This window comes from Caloenas nicobarica, chromosome 19, assembly GCF_036013445.1.
Source record: "Caloenas nicobarica isolate bCalNic1 chromosome 19, bCalNic1.hap1, whole genome shotgun sequence".
NCBI lineage: Eukaryota > Metazoa > Chordata > Aves > Columbiformes > Columbidae > Caloenas > Caloenas nicobarica.
In genome coordinates, this window is record NC_088263.1 from 1,372,332 (window position 1) to 1,392,131 (window position 19,800).

Genomic DNA, 19,800 nt, shown 5'->3' on the forward strand with positions numbered 1-19,800 from the left:
GCCAGGCTCTCACCACCCTCAGGGCCAACAATTTCTTCCTCATGTCCAGCCTGAATCTCCCTCCTTTAGTTTAAAACCCCTTGTCACCCCTTGTCCTATCACAACAGTCCCTGCTCAAAAGTCTGTCCCCATCTTTCTTATCGGCCCCTTTTAAGTACGGAAAAGCCGCAATAGGGTGTCTCTGGAGCGTCTCTTCTCCAGCTGAACCCCCCAACTCTCTCAGCCTGTCCTCCCAGCAGAGCTGTTCCAGCCCTGTGCGTATCTTGGTGGCCTCCCCTGGCCCTTCTCCTCTTTCTCTCATCTCCAAGAGATGCTGCTCTCTGGGAAGCCCCTGTCACCAGTTTGCAGTGGGCTGTATGGGATAACACCTGCGTTAGGACCACCATGGATCATCGTCCACAGCAAATACCCCATGGACCTGCCAGAGCTAAAGGGCTCTGAGCATCCCTCAGCCCAGATGCGTCCAATTCTTTTAAACCCTTAATTCCTGCCTGGATGTTACTGCTTCATGCTGTGAGGGGATGTAGCTGTGAACCACCCCTGCTCAGAGCAGCCCTGGGCTTTGGCAGAGCCTTGGTGGGGCTGGTGAGAGCGCTGGCTGGAGCTGGAATGACTGAGATGTCTGTGCGGTTCCTGCAGCTGAGCTATGCTGGGCTCTGCTCATCTAAATAAACCACTCAAGGGCTTGAAGCTGGAACCTGCTATGAATTTGGTGTCTGATAAAGCTGGGCTATGTAACTTGAATGTAAAATAAACCCTGAGCCAGAGTTGGCAGCTCTTAGATCAACTTCCACTTGTATTTTTCTGCTGAGATATGCCAGTAAATATTTTTAAAGGCAGTTGGCAGTGTCTTTGGGAAGATATTCTGTCATGTACTACAAAAGTCTTGCACAGGGAAAGATACAGATAAGGTCACCCCTCTCCTCAGAGTTTAGGTGGCCACCACTGCTCTCCACCAGCGATCGCCTCCCGCAACTGGTGGGAGAGCAGCCCAGCGGGACTGGAAGTACCAAGGAAACTGTGCTGGCCTGGTTAGTGACCTTCGTAGTTGAAAAACAAAAGAAGGATTTTATTTCTAGTTTGAATTTATCTGGCTTCATCTAGCCATTGGGTCTCAGTCAGCCTTTGTCAGCCAGATTGAAGTTTTTTCTGGAGTCAAGAGCCTTTTCCTCTTGGAGGTACTTGGGACCTCAAGAGACCTTTGTCATGTTCAATATCTTTAAAGAGATAACCCACTTAGACCTCCTGAGCAGTGGAGATGGGTATAATGCCCTCATTCTTCTTCCCCTTCCTCCTTCTTTTTTGGCACTTCCCTGCCTGGTTTAGTGGGCAGGAGGCTGGGAGCTACTTGGTTTTCCAGAAGCACTGGAGGACAACGGCCACCAGACCTGCCACTACGGCCAGCACTATGAAGGAGACGGCACCTGCCCACAGACTGGGCTGGTGCCCCTTGACCTGTTCCAGAGCCTCCGTAGGGATCATGTTGGTGAAGTTCAGCATGAAGCCCAGCGTCCACCCGATGTCTGTGTTCGCTGCCTGAGGTGAGAGAGCAGAAGAGATCATCCAGAAGTGCCTCTCCCAGGCACCGGTAGCTTTGATGTGAGGGCATCTCTCCCATGCGCTGCCCCAGCTGTGATTTCACACATGGACCTGCTTGTGGTGAATCTGATCTTACCAGGACCAGTTACAGAGGCAGCTTTCCTGTCCCCCCCTCCCCAGGGCTAAAGGGCAGCTGGACATGGGTGACTGCTCTGGGCCAAATGTGCCTGTGTGACCAGGACATGATTTTGGATCTGAGCTTCCATCCTCCCCTATGATCCTTCAAATTTGGTCATATTCTGCTTCAAATGGGTCATGGGTCCACCATCACCGCTCTGATGCGCAAGTCAATTCTGCCCAACATCAGAGACCAAAGTGGCCCAATCCCGTTCTGCATTTCTCTGACCCCCTTAAAATGAGCTTATGTTCACACCAGAGTGAGAAACAAGCTGGTGTCAGAGGTTTGGGGGCAGATACACAAGAGTGAAGCTGTGCTGGGATCATGGGCTGGCAGGCATGAGGTGGGGACACGTTTCTGGTGCAGGAAATTCCAAGGATGCTGCTCCCCAACATGTCTTCAGGTCAGGGCAGGGAAGTGGCCGCTGCCGCCCGCCCACTGCTGCTGCCCCACAGGGGGTTACCTGCTGCCTGAACTGGATGCTGTTCCACGTGTGCTCGTCGAACTTGTAGCCATCGAGCAGCAGCGTCAAGATGTAAATGGCCACAGAGCAGTACGTGTGTAGGTTCCCCTTGTGCTGTGGGAAAGTCTCTACCAGCTGTGGGGCCAACAGGGGACACAGCACAATGGAGAATGAAATAGCTACTCAGAAACCCTCCCTGGCCCAGAGAACAGCAGGGCCTGGGGACAGGACAAGCACAGGGCTCCCTGCTGCCCTTTGCAGGGCGCTCACCTCTGTCCAGCTCGTCTTGCAGAAGGTCTGGACTGTGGAGTTGACGTCATTTAGAGACTGCTGGCTGGTCAGGTTCAGGAACTGGAAGGTGTAGTAGAACCCAGCAAAGGCCTGAGGGATAAGGGGAGATGGTCAAAACTACATCTCCTTCCTTGGCCAGAGGAAAGATGCAGGGGCACCTCTTCCTTGAGGACAGAGTCTCATGCAGTTCCCAGGGTTCTGCACCCAGCACCCACTTGATGGACCACCAGAAAGTTTTGGAGCTGGTCAACAAGCCCTGGGGCTGCTGCTTGCACTCTGAGCTAGCTCAGGCTTGCTCCGTGGGACAAGATCTTCCTGCTTCCCTCAGGGAGCGCTGGGACATGGCAGGACGCAGAATCCACCTCCCAACACAGGAGATTTGCAGATGGGACCAGCTCTGGGGTCCTCTCTCTCCCCACCCTTTCCCACAGCCAGTGGCAGAGGAGCTCCCACTCTCCATCCTCCCCCACCACAGCTGCACAGACAGAGGCTCCTTACAAAGAACTGTCCCCGCACAGGTGGCTGATAAACCCCGTTGAACCCGCACGTCCTGTTGGCCCCACAGCTGATGTTGAAGTTGAAGAGTTTCCGGACAGCGATGCTGCACGCTGCTGGGTCCCCTGTCCCCGTCACCGTGAGGACCTGCGCAGGACTGGATGTGTTTGGTGCACGGACACAGGGACTGTTGTAGAGGTCTGCCGTGGTGATGTTCTCCTGGTATCCGTTGGGGTAGCAGGGGTGTGATATGTGCTGGGAAGACAGGTTGCCCTGGAGAGAGTGGGACCCATTAGTGGGGCTGGGCGTGGGATGCCAGTGAGACCCTACCCCACAGCCCACCCTGTGCTTAGACATTCACAAAAAGCAGGGTCTGGACCCTGGGAGGATTTGAGGAGAATCAGGACCCATCCTTTGCAAAACTAACCTGCCCACGGCTTTTGCCGGTCCTGCCGTTGGCCCCACCACTGAGCTGTGCTGGGTGGTGATGCCACCGCCAGCCCGGGCGTCCCCGTGGGATGGCAACCTGCCCCGAGGGCAACGTGTGCCCTCTGCCTGCACCAAGAGCTTGTTGCTCTTGGCATTCACTCTGTCCCACCGCACCTTGTAGACCCCAGCCCAGAAAGAACCAAAGGCACATCCCCCCGCACGCCCCTGAGCATCCCCATCCCCACAGCACTGGGCTGTGAGCTCCGTGCGGGGTGAGACAGGAGGATGCTGGTTAGTGGCAGAGTGGTGTGCAGGAGGTGTGTTGGGAGTCCTCTCCCGGGCAGAAATTGAGGAAGGGTGAGTTAATCTAATCATCATTAACAGCTCTCTGTCATCTCTGCACTGAGCTGTGTGGAGTCTCAGTCCTCTGCCACACCTGCTGTCATATGTAGGGGCATAAATACTGGAGACTCAACAAGCACAGCCAGGCAGTGCTGGATCATGTTCCCGGGTGACTGGACTCCTCGTCCTCTCCTAACTGGATGTTGCATCTATTGCCCAGTGGAGGACTTGGTGGCCTTTTAAACTACTTGCGTTTCAATGAAGCTGATACTTGGAAACCACCCAGCCAAGGAAACACTTCATGCCCATGTCTGAGGGGACAGGGAAGGAGCTGAGGATATAGCTGGGCTTGGGAAATGCTGAAAAATGCCGTGACATGACAACATCTCGGGAGAAGGGAGCCCTGTAAGGGAACCACCACCACCTTCCACCCAAATGAGAGAGAAGTTTTTGATTCAGTAGAAAAATTCTAAGTCTCTTCCAGGTTTTTGAATTTGTATAAATTCTCAGTTCCCTAATGCCTTTTCCACAGGCATGCCCAAGATTTTTGGAAGACATTTTTCATGGCAAAAGGAAATGGCTGAGCAGACCCTGGTGAGCAGTGGCTGCGGTACCTGGTGCAGAGCTGCCAGCAGCATCTTCAGGGCCTGGGTCTGCCCATAGCAGAGATAGCTGTGGGTGTACAGGGAGTAGTTGGTGCCGTACAGCCGGAAGGAGACGGAGGTGTTCTTGTCCTCAATGGTGACTCCAGGCTGGAAGGTGATTTGTGTTGAGGCACCTCCAAGGTCCAGAGCTCCGAGAACCTCGGTGTCCTGTGGGTGTTCCCATTTCTCTGCAAAGGAAAACTGGACCCATAAGAGAGCAAGTGTTAGTCTGTACTGGAAGGAGTCATAGTCCCTGTCCCTTCCATCAAGGTTTTGTGGGCTCAGAAGGCCCTGAAGGACCTTCCTTCTCCTATCTCTGTGTTTAATCCCTTGCTGTCCACATCCTCCTTGGCCCACATAGACCTCCATGCAACACTGAGGTCTGGTCCTTTGGCTGCTGCACATCAGCTTCGATCCAGGGACTTTGAGGAGGGAAAGAATAACAGTTTGTTTGGTGTCTGGTATTGCTGCATCCCTGTGATACCAAAATTGACCTATATGTAAGTGGAGAGCACAGGGCCAGGCTGAGCTGGACACGAAGACATTTGATTCTGGTAATCATATCAGTGAAGTTGAGTGTGCAGTTCACAAAAACAGGCTACATTTATTTGGATGACTATTTCCCTAAAACTACATTTTTCTGTCATCTGAGGATAAAGAAACCTGGGTGTAGCTCATACTGTGCTCACTCCTCTTCTGCCCAGTGCCCCAGCCCGCACCTTGACGAGGGTCTCCAGCAGGTAGTTGACGGTGATCCAGCCAAAGGAACCCTCCTCGTTCCCCGTCAGGATCCGAGCTCCACGGAAGTCCACAGGGTACTCGCCAACGGCCTTGGCGATCTCGGCAAAGACCTGCTCGGCCTTGGTGCTGTTCTGCTCCCTGCGCAGGGAAGCAGATAAAGCCCATGCAGTGGAGGAGGCGATGGCCGGGGAGCTTTCAGCGCAGGGCGAACAGCAAGAGGCTGCCGCCTTCTGCCGAGGAGCGGAGCTGCTCAGAGACAGGCACATGCCCCTGCATCGCTGCCCTGCCCACGGTGCCTCTCCTGCAGTCGCCAAATCCCTCGGCCGCTGTGCTGGGATTCTCCCTAAAACGCGGCCTGCGGGCTCAGCCTGGGCACGCGGGAAGGTTCAGGCAAGTCTGGCCCAGGAGGCTGATCCAGCCCTGGGGCTGCTGCCAGGCTGGTGCTGGGGGTTTCCCCACGGGCACAGCTGCAGATCCCTTGGACACCCTGGCGGATGCAGACATGGATGTTCTGCCCATCACCGTGGCCTGTGCGGGCAGCAGTGCCCTGTGCCCCCGGCCCCCCGTGTCCCCAGCCCCCCGTGTCCCCAGATCCCCGTCCCAGCCCCCTGCACTGGCTCCGATGCACAAACGCATGGTTGCTGGGGCAGGGGGAGGAGGTGGTCGGCTCTGGGCAGGGCCGGTACCTCAGCAGCCGCATCCCCGCTGTGGCCCCCAGGTAGGTGGGGGTCTCCCGCTGCTGCTCTGCCGGGACGATCTTCATGGCCTTGTCCAGGCAGGGCTTCAGGCTGGCTCCCGCCCCAGCGGGGTCGTCTGCGTAGCTGGAGATGCCGGGTCCTGCAAGACGGCAGCGGGGATGGAGCGACCTCAGTGACACCCAGGAGGGACAGGGCAAGGGGGACACGTCCACCCCGAAAGGCCCCAGGGGTTTTCCTGCACACCCAGGCTAGTCCTGCCCTTGCCAAGGGTGTTCCTGGGAGGGCGGCGCTCAGAGCTGGGCTGCCTGGAGGCTGCTCACACGCCACGGCCATGGCACGCTGCGGGAGCCGGCAGCGAGCTCCTGCCCTGCATGGATGGGGAGCGCTGCGGTGTGAGTCCTGTGATGTTGGGCACATGCATAATCCCAGGGAGGCCGAACTGCCCGAAGGCAGCCAGCCCGTCCCACAGGACTTGGTCGGCAAACAGAGCTGTTCCTTATTTCCCCAGGGAAGGGTCAGGCTCTCCTTTGTCCTGCTGGGAGGGTGCGCGGAGCCGGTATGCACACACAGAGGTGCCCTCTGCACGGCTTGTTTGAGTTCCTATTTTTAGAGGCTGGCACTGGATCTGAGCACCCAGCACGGTCCTGCGGTGGGTAGGGACAGACTTTGGGGTGGAAATATCACTATTTACCTTCCCCTGAGCTCTGCATACCATTATTGCCATTAGCCCATGCACCCTCTCCATTACACTTTGTCCTCTGCCAGACCTTTGCAGTTAACCAATAACTGTCATGCAGCTGCCACAGAGCCTGGGTTTGTGGTTGAGGTGAGTTCTGAGCCCCCTTGCCTCCTGTGCAGGCACCTCTGCCCTGGCCTGGTGGCCTTTGTCAGTCCCAGCCCAGCTCCGTGGACCATCCAGCTGACCCCACCTCCCCTTGCCAGCCTGGTCCCACCCTCCAGAGAGACCAGTCCTTGTGCAGAAGACCAACAGCACCTTCATGTATTTATAAATGCCCAATAAATAAGTGCCCTTGGGGCATTTACCATTTAGCATCCCTGGCATGAGCCAGCCAACTCTCCTTGGTGTTGCAGGACAGCCACTCTGGCTGGCCAGTCCCCATGTCCCCCAGCTGAGCAGGGGCAGGTGAAAGGGACAGACGCATCCCGGCACACTCACCGGACACAGCACAGGCCTCCACCTGGGAGACGATGCCGGTGCCGTTCTCCTTGTCCCCAGGCCACTGGTAGATGTAGAGAGCCGTGTGCGTGGAGCCAGCGTCGAACACCAGCCCGTACTGGGGAGGCAGAGGGGACATGGGGTGTCAGGGGGTGCAGAGCAGCGTCACCCACCGCAGAGCAAGGAGAGCTGCAGGAGAGTCGGCAGAGCCCCTGGTGCGCAGGGGAAACTCGAGTCGCCAAACGAAGAGTGTCCCCAGCGCAGGGAAAGCCCTGTGGCACTGCAGTCACCAGCTGTGTTGGGGACAAGGCTCCATCAGACGCCCTTTGAGCTGGCAGTGCTCTGCGATGAAAATGCTGTAGGGTCAGTCACGGTGACCAAACTCTGCCAGACCCACCTTGGCAAGCCAGCCTATACAGGAGTTCGTCCCCATCTTGGTGACAAACACCACAGCCTGCCCGAAACCTGTGGAAACTCCAATACCAAGGGGCAGTCAGCGCTCAGCGGGAGCTGGGAGCTGCCCTCCTCCCAAGGACCCTACCTTGGTGCTGGGAGGCAGAAACACGTCCTTCACCTGCACGACACTCAGAATGAGGGCAATGATGCTGAAGACACAGGTGGCTGCCAGGAGACCTGCAACGGCCTTGGCTTTGTAGTCCATTCCTTCTCCAACCTGCAAGAACAGCCCCAACCACCCGCTCACACCTCTGCATTTGCAAGGTCAGTTTTGAGATGCAAATCTCATGGATGGTTATGGGACCTGTCAAGATGGGACTTTCCCCTTCCCTAACAAGGGCTTGAAGCCATGCTCCAGTACATGGCTGCTCTTATGGGAGGGTCTAGGCAGTCTCAGGACTGGGACACCCTCTCCTGAACACCCCCTCCCTGGGAAGTTTTCAGCGTGGCTTTTTCAGCCCTGCCTTCTCAAGTGCAGCCCTTCAGGCCCCTCTCTGCGTGCCACATCCCTCTGCCCTACTCAAACTGTCAGGTCAGCATCTCCTGTCCCAGCAGCATTGCCTGTTAAAGCAGAGCCAAATAGGAGTCCCAGACTGGGAGCAGGACCATGTCCTGGCAGGTTCCCAGTGTGACCATCCCCTCCAGGGATGGATGCAGAGCCGCACCCCTCTGGCACCCACATGCCACCATACCCTGCTCCCTCGCAAAACCCGTCCCACCAGACAGGACCATCAGGTCACATCTGTTGCCCAACAGTCCCAGACTGCCCTTGCGAGGGTCCTGGCTGCTCCAGGCAAGGAAACAGCATCTCCAGCCAAATGTGTCCTGCCTGGCCCAGCTCTCCTCAGCTCTTGGTGATGCCACAGCAGGTAAGCAGACACACAGGGCTAGTGTCCTTGTCTGCAGGAGATCTCCAAGCCTCTTCTGCAGTCCCAAGGGCAGGCAGAAGGGTAGAGGCAGAACGGTCCTGCTGACCTGGGTACACACAGCCCATAGCCAAGCTGGCATGCTGACAGCGATAGTGTTGCACGGGCAGGCAAGGCCAGTGGGGAACGGAGCAGGTTCTGCACCTGCCCTCATCCGGCTGGAGCTCAGCGCCCAGCAGAACCAGCCCTGAGGCATCAGGGAGAACTTGCAGCGGAGAAGCAAAGCAAAGCCTCTGGTTCCCTGCAACAGCCTCAGCACATGGCAGCTGACACGGCCACATGCTCAGCACTGCACAGCTGCTCCAGATGTGGTTTTCACATGACAGCTCTCCCTGCTCTGTGCCACCGGACACAGCCTAGAGAAGCGGCTTAACCCAACCTCTGCTTTGAGGTGGCGCCTGCGAGCTGTCACTTGGCTACGTATTTCTCTTGTGAGTACGTAAAAACACAGAGAAATTCCCTTGGCCTTTTGCCAGACCAGGCCAGTGGCTCGAATAGGAGAGGAAAGACCTTTGGCAAGGTCAAAGGAGATGCTGATTCCTGTTTTAGAGTCAGCATCTCCAGTGACGAACATGGGTGACCAATCTGTGTGGGACATGAGACGTATAGTGAGGGATAGTAGCTGTTCTCTTCTGGCACATGTCATGGGACACAGGATTCCAGGAAACCCTTATCAGACCTTATCTCACAGCCAGGTCCCCTCCCCTCTATGGTAGATATGGCCAGGGGGCATCAGATGGATCAATGAATGAATTCCTGTATTGTCACATCTCCAGTCCTATCAGCCCTGCTAGAGCTTGCCCAGATATAGCTGTGTCATTGGGATGTGATTCCGTACTCCAGGTAACAAAGCAGCAGCAAAAATCCCCAGCCCAGCCCACATCCTGGAAAGCCCTGTCCCAGGCACTGTGCGATGGAACAATACAAAATGGTGATAAACTGCACTGTCCTGCATGCGGCAGTGGGTGGGAAATTAACTCCACCTGCTCGGGTAGGGACTAATTTCCATTTTGACTTGGCAGGAGGCAACATCTGCAGGCAGCACAGAGCCAGCGAGGCCTGGGGATGAGAGCAGGGCAGTGGAAGGGAGCCCAGGGGGTGGAAAACGCGGCAAGAGGCACGTGAGAAGCTGATCGATCTGCCCGGTGTTTCAGTGGCACCTTGGGGCTGGCCAGCACTGCTGCCTGCTGCTGGTTCAGTTGAGCAGCAGGGACGGGAAGGTGGTGGTGATGCCTCTGGAGCTAAAGAAGAGGCACGTTGCTGCACGGCACCGCAAGGAGCAGGGCCTGGCCATTGCAATGTGTGGAAGGGTCACAGCTGTTCACAGCCCCTGGGCTGCCGCCACACTTGTTTGTGTACGACCGTGCCCACCCGAGCGCTCTACAAACATCCGCGGGATGTCCCTCGCCATGCGGTGTCCCTCGTAGGGAGGGACAGAGCGGGCTGCAACACGCGGGAGGAAAGGTGCAGGGGCATTGCTGGATCTAAACTGGCTGTTGCTTAGGAAAATGGGAAGCTGACTTCCCCACCATGCACTTTTAGGATATGGAAGTCAAAAGGGCAGTTAAGATTATAAGAAAGAGGATGAGCGTGCATGCTGGGAGCATCTTTAACAGGCAGAGCGGTCCCCTGCCTCCCACCAGCACCGGGGCTCACCAGTGCCCTCCATGCTACGTCCATGTCCCCTCCCTGCTCCTCTGCCCCCGTGGGCACCTCATGCAGCGAGCAGCCATGCCAGCCCTCTCCATCCTGCCCCTCCAGCCCATGGAGTGTGTTTATCCCCAGCACCCTGCTCTGCTGCTGCCCGGGGCACCCCCAGCTCTGAGACCCCCACCACCCCAGGAAGCAGAGGGGCTCCCCAGCCCCCTCCCCAGCCCGCAGCTCACCCAAGCTCTCCCGGCCGCTGCTCCCGGCACGGCCGTGCTCGCCCGGTGTCAGCGTGTACCTGGAGTGCGGAGCCCCGCTCCTGGGACAAAGGCTGTCCCAAGTTCCCGCTCTGGCCCTCCCCTTGGCCCCGGACCAGCAACCTGCCCAGGAGAGCGCTTGGCCAGGAGGCAGCGAGGCTGAGGCTGGAGAGCTGGGGTGGAAGTGGTGTCTGATGTTAACCACTTCGCTGCTGGAGGAGCGGCTCTGCCGGGGAGAGCTCCAGCCATGGGGTGCTGGGGGGACCTGGCGGGGTTCAGCAGGGGGCAGCCCCTCGAGAAGCTCATGACAAACCCAGCCAGCACCTCTGCCCCTCGGGGAGCCTGTGAGCCGGCTGGGCCCGGGGTGAGGGCAGCGGCTGAGATCTGGGAGCCCGACAAACATACCTGTCCCAGCCCTGCTGCAGAAATACCCTGCAGGGTAAAGCACAGGCCAAGCCTGCCAGCGCACAGCCCTGCTGTCACCGGGCTCTGCCGTGCCCCACGCCGCCCCACTGCAGGCACTGACAGGCTGGCAGAGGGGCCCAGCACAAACACAGGAGGGACCTGGCAGATCCAGACCCGTCCTCATGGCTGGGGACACATCTCCATGGCCGGGAACACATCTCCATGGCCGGGAACTTGTCCCCACAGCCAGAGAGCAACCTTACCTCCATGGCCAAGGACCTGTCCCCCTGGTCAGGAACCTGATCCCACAGCCAGAGACTCATCCTCACAGCCAGGGATCCACCGGTCTCCATGGCCAGGGTCCCATCTGTCCCCATGGCCGGGGTCCCATCTGTCCCCATGGCCAGGGACCCACTCCCAGAGCCAGGGACCCCTCCTCATGGCCAGTGTCCTGTCTGTCCCCACAGGGGACCCATCCCCACAGCCAGGGACCCCTCCTCATGGCCAGGGTCCTGCCTGTCTCCCCGGCCAGGGACCCAGCCCCGGGCAGTGCGGGCAGAGCTGCGGGCAGGGGCGGAGCGCAGGCAGCCCGGGCGCTGCCCGGTGCAGGCAGCAGCTGCCGCTGGCCCCGCGGGCAGCGCCGAGCCCCCGCCCCGGCCCGGCCGGGCCCCAACCCGGACATCCGAGCCCGGCCCGGGCCGCACTTTCGCTTTGCACCGCGGGGCCGGGTGCGGGCAGGGCGGGCGGGGCTGCCCCGGGGCTGCGCCCGGGGCTGCGGGCAGCGGGAGCGGCGGGCTCGGGGCACCCTCGCCCGAGGAAGGAAAGGAGGGTGTCCGGCACAGGTACGGCGCGGGCAGCGGGACCGCGGCCGCTCTCCCGGGGGCCGAGCAGGCGGGCGCCTTCGGCCCTGCCCCGTCCCGGAGCTGCCGGCGGGGGAGCGCCCGGCTCCAGCGCCGCTCGGCCCAGGGCTGCGCTGCTGCCGGCCGACGGGCAGGGTCGTGCTGTCCCCAGCGTGTCCCTGCGGGCGCCCGGGGGATGTGCGGGTCCCGGGAGAAGGGGAAGGCGGGGCGGGGGCAGGCGGGCTGCGGCTGCCCTGGCACAGACCCTCGCTCCCCACAGCCCCGCCGGGATGCGGACGGGCCCGCTCAGGGCGCTGGGCTGGAGCGTGGCGGCCGTGCTGGGGGTGGCCGCCTTCCTCCTGGTGCTGACCCCGGCCAAGGATGCTGCCCTTCCGACAAGGAACAAAGTAGGTGCCCGGTGGGACCCGGCGGAGCTTGGGAGTGACCATCAGCCCCTTTCCACCCCTAATCCTTCCATCAGCCCTGCCTTCCGCTCTGCTTGCAAGTCTGCCTATAACCAGCACAGCTTCTCAGAGCTTAACCTAATCAAGGTAGCACTGGGCAGATCAACCACCCCTCCTAAAACACAGTCCTACCTCCTTGTTAAGGAAAAGAGAAGAGCAGCCCTTTTCCTGGGGCTGCTCTGTTTTCCACCCCAGACACTTTCTCTTCTCTGTTTTCAGTTGTCCAGAGCACGTGGTGGGTTTACATCTTTCCTTGCTTTCTGCTGACTTTTGCAGACTGTTAAAAAATAGTCAGGGTTTGTGGGATTTGCCACTTCCCAAGGTCTGGGAGCAGCTTTGGCAGCCTGAGCCCTTTGGGATGTGCTGGATGCCCCCCCGTGCTGCAAATCACCCTGCTGACCTGCCCGTCTTCCCTTCCTGAGCTGTAGCTCCCTTGAATGGCTAAATCAGGGGGATTAGAGGTGGAGCGGGGCTCCTAAAGGGAGGATGGATGTTTAAAACTGTGCAGCTTGCATTCATGCACGGGAAGAGAAAGCACAACCTTTCAGAAACCTCCGTGGCATTTGGTGCAGCCCTGAGCATAATGTGACCCCGTGTCCCCTCTGCCTCCCCAGTACGGGCTGGTGTTCGACGCTGGCTCCACGCACACGGCTCTTTATATCTACCGATGGCCTGTGGACAAGGAGAACGGCACCGGCATCGTCTCCCAGGTGGAAGCCTGTGCTGTGGCCGGTGAGTGTGCTGGGATGTGTCTGTCCCTCTCCTCCAGCCTCCTGGGTCACCGTCCCAGACTCCCACAGCATCATTGGTGATCTGAGACCTTGAGCCTGCGCTGGGCCAAAGGGCGATGGTCTGGTGGAAGACCCAAACTGTTAGGGGGATGGTTTGCACCTTAGGGAGCCCTACAGGAATTGGGGGATCCAGACGTGGGTATGGAATCTGGCCACCAGTTACCTCGGTTCCTGGAGCCAGTGGTTTTCCATCAACTCACAGCATGGGATGCTGGATGTGCAGAGTTCGCTGCTTCTCCCACGCAACTGCTTCCTTGGCCTTTCTTCCAACAACAGCTCTTCACAGCTGCTTTCATAACATGCAGCTTCATGTTCCCACAGGGCCTCCTAAAACCTCTGCAGAAATCCCTGAACATTACTGGGTTTCTGCTGGTTTTTGTATATGGTTCCAAACTGCTCTTTGGGTCAGCAGTTCGCTTTTTGGTATCTGTATGGCACCAAACACAGTGGAGTTTTGGGCTGTGACTGGGACATCTGGGTATTGCCAAGAAGATCCAGAGAGCTCGCTGGCCTGGGCAACAGGTGGACATCCTGGGTGTCACTGAGGTCGCTCCATCCCCGCTGCCGTCTTGCAGGACCCGGCATCTCCAGCTACGCAGACGACCCCGCTGGGGCGGGAGCCAGCCTGAAGCCCTGCCTGGACAAGGCCATGAAGATCGTCCCGGCAGAGCAGCAGCGGGAGACCCCCACCTACCTGGGGGCCACAGCGGGGATGCGGCTGCTGAGGTACCGGCCCTGCCCGGAGCCGACCACCTCCTCCCCCTGCCCCAGCAACCATGCGTTTGTGCATCGGAGCCAGTGCAGGGGGCTGGGACGGGGATCTGGGGACACGGGGGGCTGGGGACACGGGGGGCCGGGGGCACAGGGCACTGCTGCCCGCACAGGCCACGGCGATGGGCAGAACATCCATGTCTGCATCCGCCAGGGTGTCCAAGGGATCTGCAGCTGTGCCCGTGGGGAAACCCCCAGCACCAGCCTGGCAGCAGCCCCAGGGCTGGATCAGCCTCCTGGGCCAGACTTGCCTGAACCTTCCCGCGTGCCCAGGCTGGGCCCGCAGGCCGTGTTTTAGGGAGAATCCCAGCACAGCGGCCGAGGGATTTGGCGACTGCAGGAGAGGCACCGTGGGCAGGGCAGCGATGCAGGGGCATGTGCCTGTCTCTGAGCAGCTCCGCTCCTCGGCAGAAGGCGGCAGCCTCTTGCTGTTCGCCCTGCGCTGAAAGCTCCCCGGCCATCGCCTCCTCCCCTGCATGGGCTTTATCTGCTTCCCTGCGCAGGGAGCAGAACAGCACCAAGGCCGAGCAGGTCTTTGCCGAGATCGCCAAGGCCGTTGGCGAGTACCCTGTGGACTTCCGTGGAGCTCGGATCCTGACGGGGAACGAGGAGGGTTCCTTTGGCTGGATCACCGTCAACTACCTGCTGGAGACCCTCGTCAAGGTGTGGGCTGGGGCACTGGGCAGGGGTGTCCCCCCTCCCTGCTCTGCCGTGGTCTGGGCTGTGGTTGCCCTGTGCTGGGTCCCCCTGGGTAACTCCTGCTGTGGGACAGTTCTCCTTCACAGGCCAGTGGACCCACCCACCGGCAGAAGATTTGGTGGGAGCTCTGGACCTTGGTGGGGCTTCAACCCAGATCACATTCCTTCCTGGGACCACCATAGAAGACAGCAGCACAAGAGCCCTCCTTAGGCTGTATGGGACCAACTACTCCATTTACACCCACAGCTACCTCTGCTATGGGCAAAAGCAAGCCCTGAAGATGCTGATGGCATCCTTACACCAGGTAACCAGCTCCAGCCATTTGCTCCTCTGCTGCAGCCTGAGCCCTGATCTCACCGCGCTGGGCAGGCGGGCGATGGGCTGGGTGCCTTTGTGCCTTTGTGCAGCCCCCAGTGAGGATGGTGGGTACGACAGGGGCACCATGGCAGGAGCCGTCCCAGGGGTGTCCCAGCAGCAGGGCAGGACTGAGCCCAGATGGAGATGGACACCCCAAAGCAGGATGCCTGGCCACAGGTGCTGCCAGGATGGTGGGGGCCATTTTGCCCACCCCTTCATCCCTGTCTGGATGGAGAGGCTGCGTCAGCTCAGCCTCAGCCACAGGGGGCTGGAAGGGGCCAGTCCTGGAGAATGGAACTTGCCGTTCTCTGGGAGGTTGGGAAGACCCAGTGAGATTTTTTAGCAACAGTAAGGCAATAAATTGGCTTTATGGGTAGAAATCCAAATATGCTGGTCTTCAGCAGTAGGCGCTGGGCATGGAAGAGTGAAGGGAGGTGTTGCTGCACGGGGGTTCCTCATGTCCATAGCTTGACTGTGGGGTAAGGGCTCAGCGCTGGTTTGTGCTGGTTGGAATGGGCAAAAGACCACGTTGCAAAGAGAAATCAGTGTCTGCTTTGGGTTTGATTAAATGGCTTCTCAGCCTTGGCTCTGACCTGAGTCTGGTGACCCTACAAAGGAGGAGTGGGGACAAAATGGGTCCACATGCAGCACAGGGTGCAAACCCCCAAGGCTTTGGCCATAAAACTGTCAGTGTCGCTGATCCCTGTGGACTTTGTCTCCTTTCCATCCTCATCCTCAGTGCCAGGGTGATGCTAATGGCTCCTGCTCTCTCCAGGGCAACCTGTCTTCCCAGCACATATCACACCCCTGCTACCTCAACGGGTACCAGGAGAACATCACCACGGCAGACCTCTACAACAGTCCCTGTGTCCATGCACCAAACACATCCAGTCCTGCGCAGGTCCTCACGGTGACAGGGACAGGGGACCCAGCAGCGTGCAGCATCGCTGTCCAGAAACTCTTCAACATCAGCTGTGGGGCCAACAGGACATGCGGGTTCAACGGGGTTTATCAGCCGCCCGTGCGGGGACAGTTCTTTGTAAGGAGCCTCCGTCGGTGCGGCTGTGGTGGGAGTGTGGGGTTTTGGGGCACCAGGGGCTGGCCAGGACCCCAGGAAAACCGCTCTAGGAGAGAAGTCTGAATAGTGCCAGCCCTGAAAGCTGGGATGTGCCCAATGTGCAGAGACAGGCAGAGTGCTCCCCAGCCTGCCACGCAGACCCTGACCTCTTGTCACAGCACCAGCCTCTGTTGCTGTGGGGAGCAGCCCCAGGGCTCCCTCCCAGTCAGCCAGCATCACCCTGCAGTGCTGAAGGGTGGCCTTGGGGACCCCTGCAGAGCACCCAGAGGGAGGGCCCGGGGAGGTGACAGTGGCCTGGGTGCTTCACTAACCTGCTGCCTTTGCTATTAAACACCTGCAGGCCTTTTCGGGGCTTTATCACAACCTTCACTTTCTGAACCTGACTGGAGGGCAGTCCCTGAGCTCCGTCAATGCCACCATCTGGCAATTCTGCAACAGCAGCTGGGAGAAGGTGAGATCCCACCGAGGAGATCCCAGCCCCTGCCCATGTTTTCCCTGGGCGCTGGGCAGCCTGAGGGCTCATCCACAGCTCATCCTCTGCTGCACAGAGATCTCTGGGCAGGCAGAGCTGGGAGAGCAGCCTGCAGCCGCCTGGCTCCTCCTTGCCCCTCAAGCCCAGGCACTCCCGGGCTTTGCTCTCAGCTGCACCATGGGGCTGTTCCCTGTCCCGAGCGCTGCTCTGTGCCAGCAGCCCCTCTGCTCTTCCACCGCTGCAGGTGCAGAAGGAGTTCCCCACCATGAACAGGACCCACCTTCGTGACACCTGTGCAGCCAGCACCTACACCCTCAGCCTTCTCCTGCAAGGCTACAAATTCAACAACACAACGTGGCCTAACATCCACTTCGTCCAGCAGGTAGGAAAGTGGCTGGCAGCCCCCAGCTTCCACTTTGTGCTGTGAAATGGTGGTGCCCACCTTGCCCCTTCCTGAGTGAGGATCAGGGGATGCGGGGGGAGCAGGGACCAGTGCCTGTGCCCAGGGCAGCTCTCACAGGCACCTGCTGGAACATCTGCCCAAGACCCTTTATGCTCTGTCCCTGCTTGTGTCACTGACGGGGTGTCTGCAGCACAGGGTGTGCAGATATGTGGTGCCTGGGGAGCAGGACCTCAGCACAGGACAGACATGGACCTGCTGGAGAGGGGCCAGAGGAGCCCCAGCAATGATCCGAGGCTGGAACAGCTCTGCTGGGAGGACAGGCTGAGACAGCTGGGGGGTTCAGCTGGAGAAGAGAAGCTCCGGGGAGACCTTAGTGCGGCCTTTCCATTCTTGAAAGAAGTCGATAAGAAAGATGGGGACAGACTTTTGAGCAGGGCCTGTTGTGACAGGACAAGGGGTGATGGTTTTAAACTAAAAGAGGGAGATTCAGGCTGGACATGAAGAAGAATTTTTTTACAGTGAGGGTGGTGAGAGCCCGGCCCAGGTTGGCCAGAGAGGTGGTGGCTGAACCATCCCTGGAGACATCCCAGGCCAGGCTGGACGGGGCTCTGAGCAACCTGAGCTGGTGCAGATGTCCCTGCTCATGGCAGGGGGGGCACTGGGGGAGCTGGGGAGGGCCCTTCAACCAAACTGTTCTGTGATTCTGTGACCTGGGGGTGTAACAGCAAAGACCTTGTCTAGCTCTCCAACTTGCATGGTACCTTGTAGCCTCTCTTCCTTCTCTGTCTGCACAGGTCGCTGACGTAGACGTGGGCTGGACTCTGGGCTACATGCTCAATCTCACCAACATGATTCCCTCAGAGACTCCCCAGAGAGTCATAGGGCTCCAGAGAAGCAACTGGATTGCAGCCACAGTTTTACTGGCCGTCATGCTCATCCTCATGTTCTGCCTGCTCACAGTCACATGCTGCCAGAAAAACCTTTCCGGTTATGAGAGGGTTTAGCAGCGCTGGCTGCAGAGGCTGCTGGAGCCACTTAGTCCTACTGCTGCTCTGGTGTGAGGAGCTGCAGACGGGGGAATTGTCCCTACCTGTCCAGGAGCTGAGGACTTGCAATGTGGGGCACCTGTGTCCTGGCCTGCTGAGCTGGAACCGGCACAGGCTTTAAAAAAATCCTCCCTGTAGCTGTGCGCTGTGTAGTTTTCCTTTCCTTTCACTGCTGGTTGGAGATGCGCTAGGAGGGAGGCTGTGGGGCAGAGGGTCAGTGCTGGGGACGTGGGGACCGTAGTGACGCAGGGTGGCTGGAGATGGTGGGGCAGGGAGGGAGAAGGAGGATCTGGCAGCAACGGGATCATCACGGGGCTGGTTACAGCTGCAGCAGGACACATCCTGCCCCATCCCAGGACAAGCGTTTGTGTCACCCATGGCCAGCGCCAGCCGAGGGGCAGCGGCGCTGGGACTGTGGAGGGCTGCTGGCCCAGGAGATGCGTCAGGAGCTCTGCCCAGGCCTGGGGGGCCCTGCGAGGTGGGGGTGGCAGCAGCCCCCTGCTCTGCTGCACAAGGCTCCTCTGGCCCAGCTGCACCCCACGTCTGTGCCTGGCAGGTGTCACCCTCCCTTTCCAACACACGGGCTGGTTTGGGAACGTTGCCGGGACATGTCAGGGGCAGCACCCGGGGCCCCCCTCATGTATTTGGGGAGTTCCCCTGGCAGGCAGTGGATGGGTGAGGTGGGACACCCTGGCTCTGGAGGAAAAGGCCTGTCCTCGTGCCCTGCTGGCACTGCAAGGTCTCCAGGGCCATCTCCGGTAGCACTGAGCTGTGTTGACTCTCCCTCAAGTCCCTGTCGTCATCACCATCCCTTATCTGAGAGACAGAAGCAATAAAATCGTAATTGTACATGACAAAAGTAATGAGTATTTCCCCATGTGCTGCCTTTTACAATGTTTTTTTGGATGATGAGAGACACCCGCCTTTCTGCAGAAATGCCAAAGGTCAGCTTCTTGCTGCCAGAAGGCAAATGAGATGAATCATCCCCCAGGCAGATAACAAATGAGCAGAACCGCAGCAAAGGTAGGAGCAGGGTCAGGGCAGGACTTGCATCTGCTGGAATCTCAGCCTGACACCCACCATATCCAGGCCTTCTACTGGGGGCTGCAGCCCCCTGCCCTCTCCTGGGTCACTCCACTATCCAGCTACCAGGGCGCTCAGGTGTGATTTGGGGAAAACAATTCCCATTGTGCGAGTGCGGCGAGAGGGGGTGCTGAGGCAACCCCGCTATGTTCCATAGCTCTGCCAAGAACAATGCCCCATTGTGTAAGTGCAGTGAAGCTGGGGAAACTGAGGTACGAGTGTGATGAGACGACATGGAGGCACACCCTCCGCGCTCTCGGGAGTTCCTGCCGTATGGGAACAGACCCGTTTCTGCCGGGGAAAGGTGGTGACCATCCATCACTGCTGACAACCCAGTGCACCTGGGACTCGGCCTGAGCAAAATGGTACCAGAATGATACCAGACAGAGAGTTCCGGATGCTCCAGAGTATGAACTCAGGATTCCTAAGGATGGCTACCATGAACAAATACTGACTGAAGTAAACGATCTTGCGATCCTATAAACAGCGATCCTGAAGTGAGACCCTGTGAGGTCTCCTGGATCGCAGTGGGCTGGGACTCGGCATGTCCCTCCGAGGTGGGACACCCTCAGAGACATCTCGTGACGAACCGACACCACAAAGCCGTGGGCGAGGGCAGATTTCTTAAGTTTCAATGAATCGCCCATTGAGGAATGCCGGTGCGTTAAAGTGAGCAATTTGCTTGAGAGGTACATTTTATAGGTGTACTTCTACCTATGTTCCACATACATATGCACAAAGCTATAGGTTAGTGTGTATGAATACATTCAAACATCCATGGATTAATGCATTTATGTGTGTGTTTATAGATTTGTACATAAGCTTTTAATCATACCTCTGTGTGTGTCTGTATGTAAGTGATTTAACTTTCTCTTTTGTGAGTACAGTGTGACCCTTGACATCAATGAATCTATAATCAAGTTGCTATTTTAATTATAACAAATCCCATTGAATTGTTTTAAATAATTTTGTTAATCAGCTGTTAAGTGTTATTAGAACTCGTATATTAAACTTGTGATCTACCACAATCAATTTTAAAGTGCTGCTAAACCAAAACAGTGTTAACATTCCATTCTGTGACATGATGGGACAATGTTGTCTCCAAGAAG

At 58.3% G+C, this 19,800-nt stretch overlaps 2 protein-coding genes across 2 annotated transcripts; one reads left to right on the plus strand and one right to left on the minus strand.

The window, feature by feature from the left end:
* Positions 1–1,344: 1,344 nt before the first annotated feature.
* Positions 1,345–7,658, minus strand: ENTPD8 (ectonucleoside triphosphate diphosphohydrolase 8). Its single transcript, XM_065648325.1, has 9 exons — positions 7,539–7,658; positions 6,998–7,115; positions 5,809–5,959; positions 5,101–5,260; positions 4,352–4,582; positions 2,970–3,239; positions 2,451–2,561; positions 2,181–2,315; positions 1,345–1,536 (listed from the first exon to the last, which is right to left on the minus strand). The coding sequence occupies exons 1-9, from the start codon at positions 7,656–7,658 to the stop codon at positions 1,345–1,347; spliced, it is 1,488 nt and encodes a 495-aa protein (XP_065504397.1).
* A 3,769-nt stretch (positions 7,659–11,427) lies between these two features.
* LOC135996400 (ectonucleoside triphosphate diphosphohydrolase 8-like) lies at positions 11,428–17,729 on the plus strand. The gene is made up of 10 exons (XM_065648324.1): positions 11,428–11,530; positions 11,808–11,934; positions 12,606–12,723; positions 13,358–13,508; positions 14,057–14,216; positions 14,326–14,556; positions 15,385–15,648; positions 16,028–16,138; positions 16,404–16,541; positions 17,357–17,729. Exons 2-10 carry the CDS (start codon positions 11,818–11,820, stop codon positions 17,564–17,566), a joined length of 1,500 nt encoding a protein of 499 aa, XP_065504396.1. The 5' UTR covers positions 11,428–11,530; positions 11,808–11,817; the 3' UTR covers positions 17,567–17,729.
* The last annotated feature ends 2,071 nt before the right edge of the window (positions 17,730–19,800 follow it).

Bases quoted from the DNA above. Each gene is read 5' to 3' on its own strand.
- LOC135996400 (XM_065648324.1), top strand. From the start codon at position 11,818: ATGCGGACGGGCCCGCTCAGGGCGCTGGGCTGGAGCGTGGCGGCCGTG. The intron at 15,649-16,027 runs GTAAGGAGCCTC...AAACACCTGCAG, and splicing joins CCGTGCGGGGACAGTTCTTT to GCCTTTTCGGGGCTTTATCA. The intron at 16,139-16,403 runs GTGAGATCCCAC...CCACCGCTGCAG, and splicing joins GCAACAGCAGCTGGGAGAAG to GTGCAGAAGGAGTTCCCCAC.
- ENTPD8 (XM_065648325.1), bottom strand. From the start codon at position 7,658: ATGGACTACAAAGCCAAGGCCGTTGCAGGTCTCCTGGCAGCCACCTGT. The intron at 2,316-2,450 runs GTGAGCGCCCTG...TTGGCCCCACAG, and splicing joins GCAAGACGAGCTGGACAGAG to CTGGTAGAGACTTTCCCACA. The intron at 1,537-2,180 runs GTAACCCCCTGT...CTCTCACCTCAG, and splicing joins GCATCCAGTTCAGGCAGCAG to GCAGCGAACACAGACATCGG.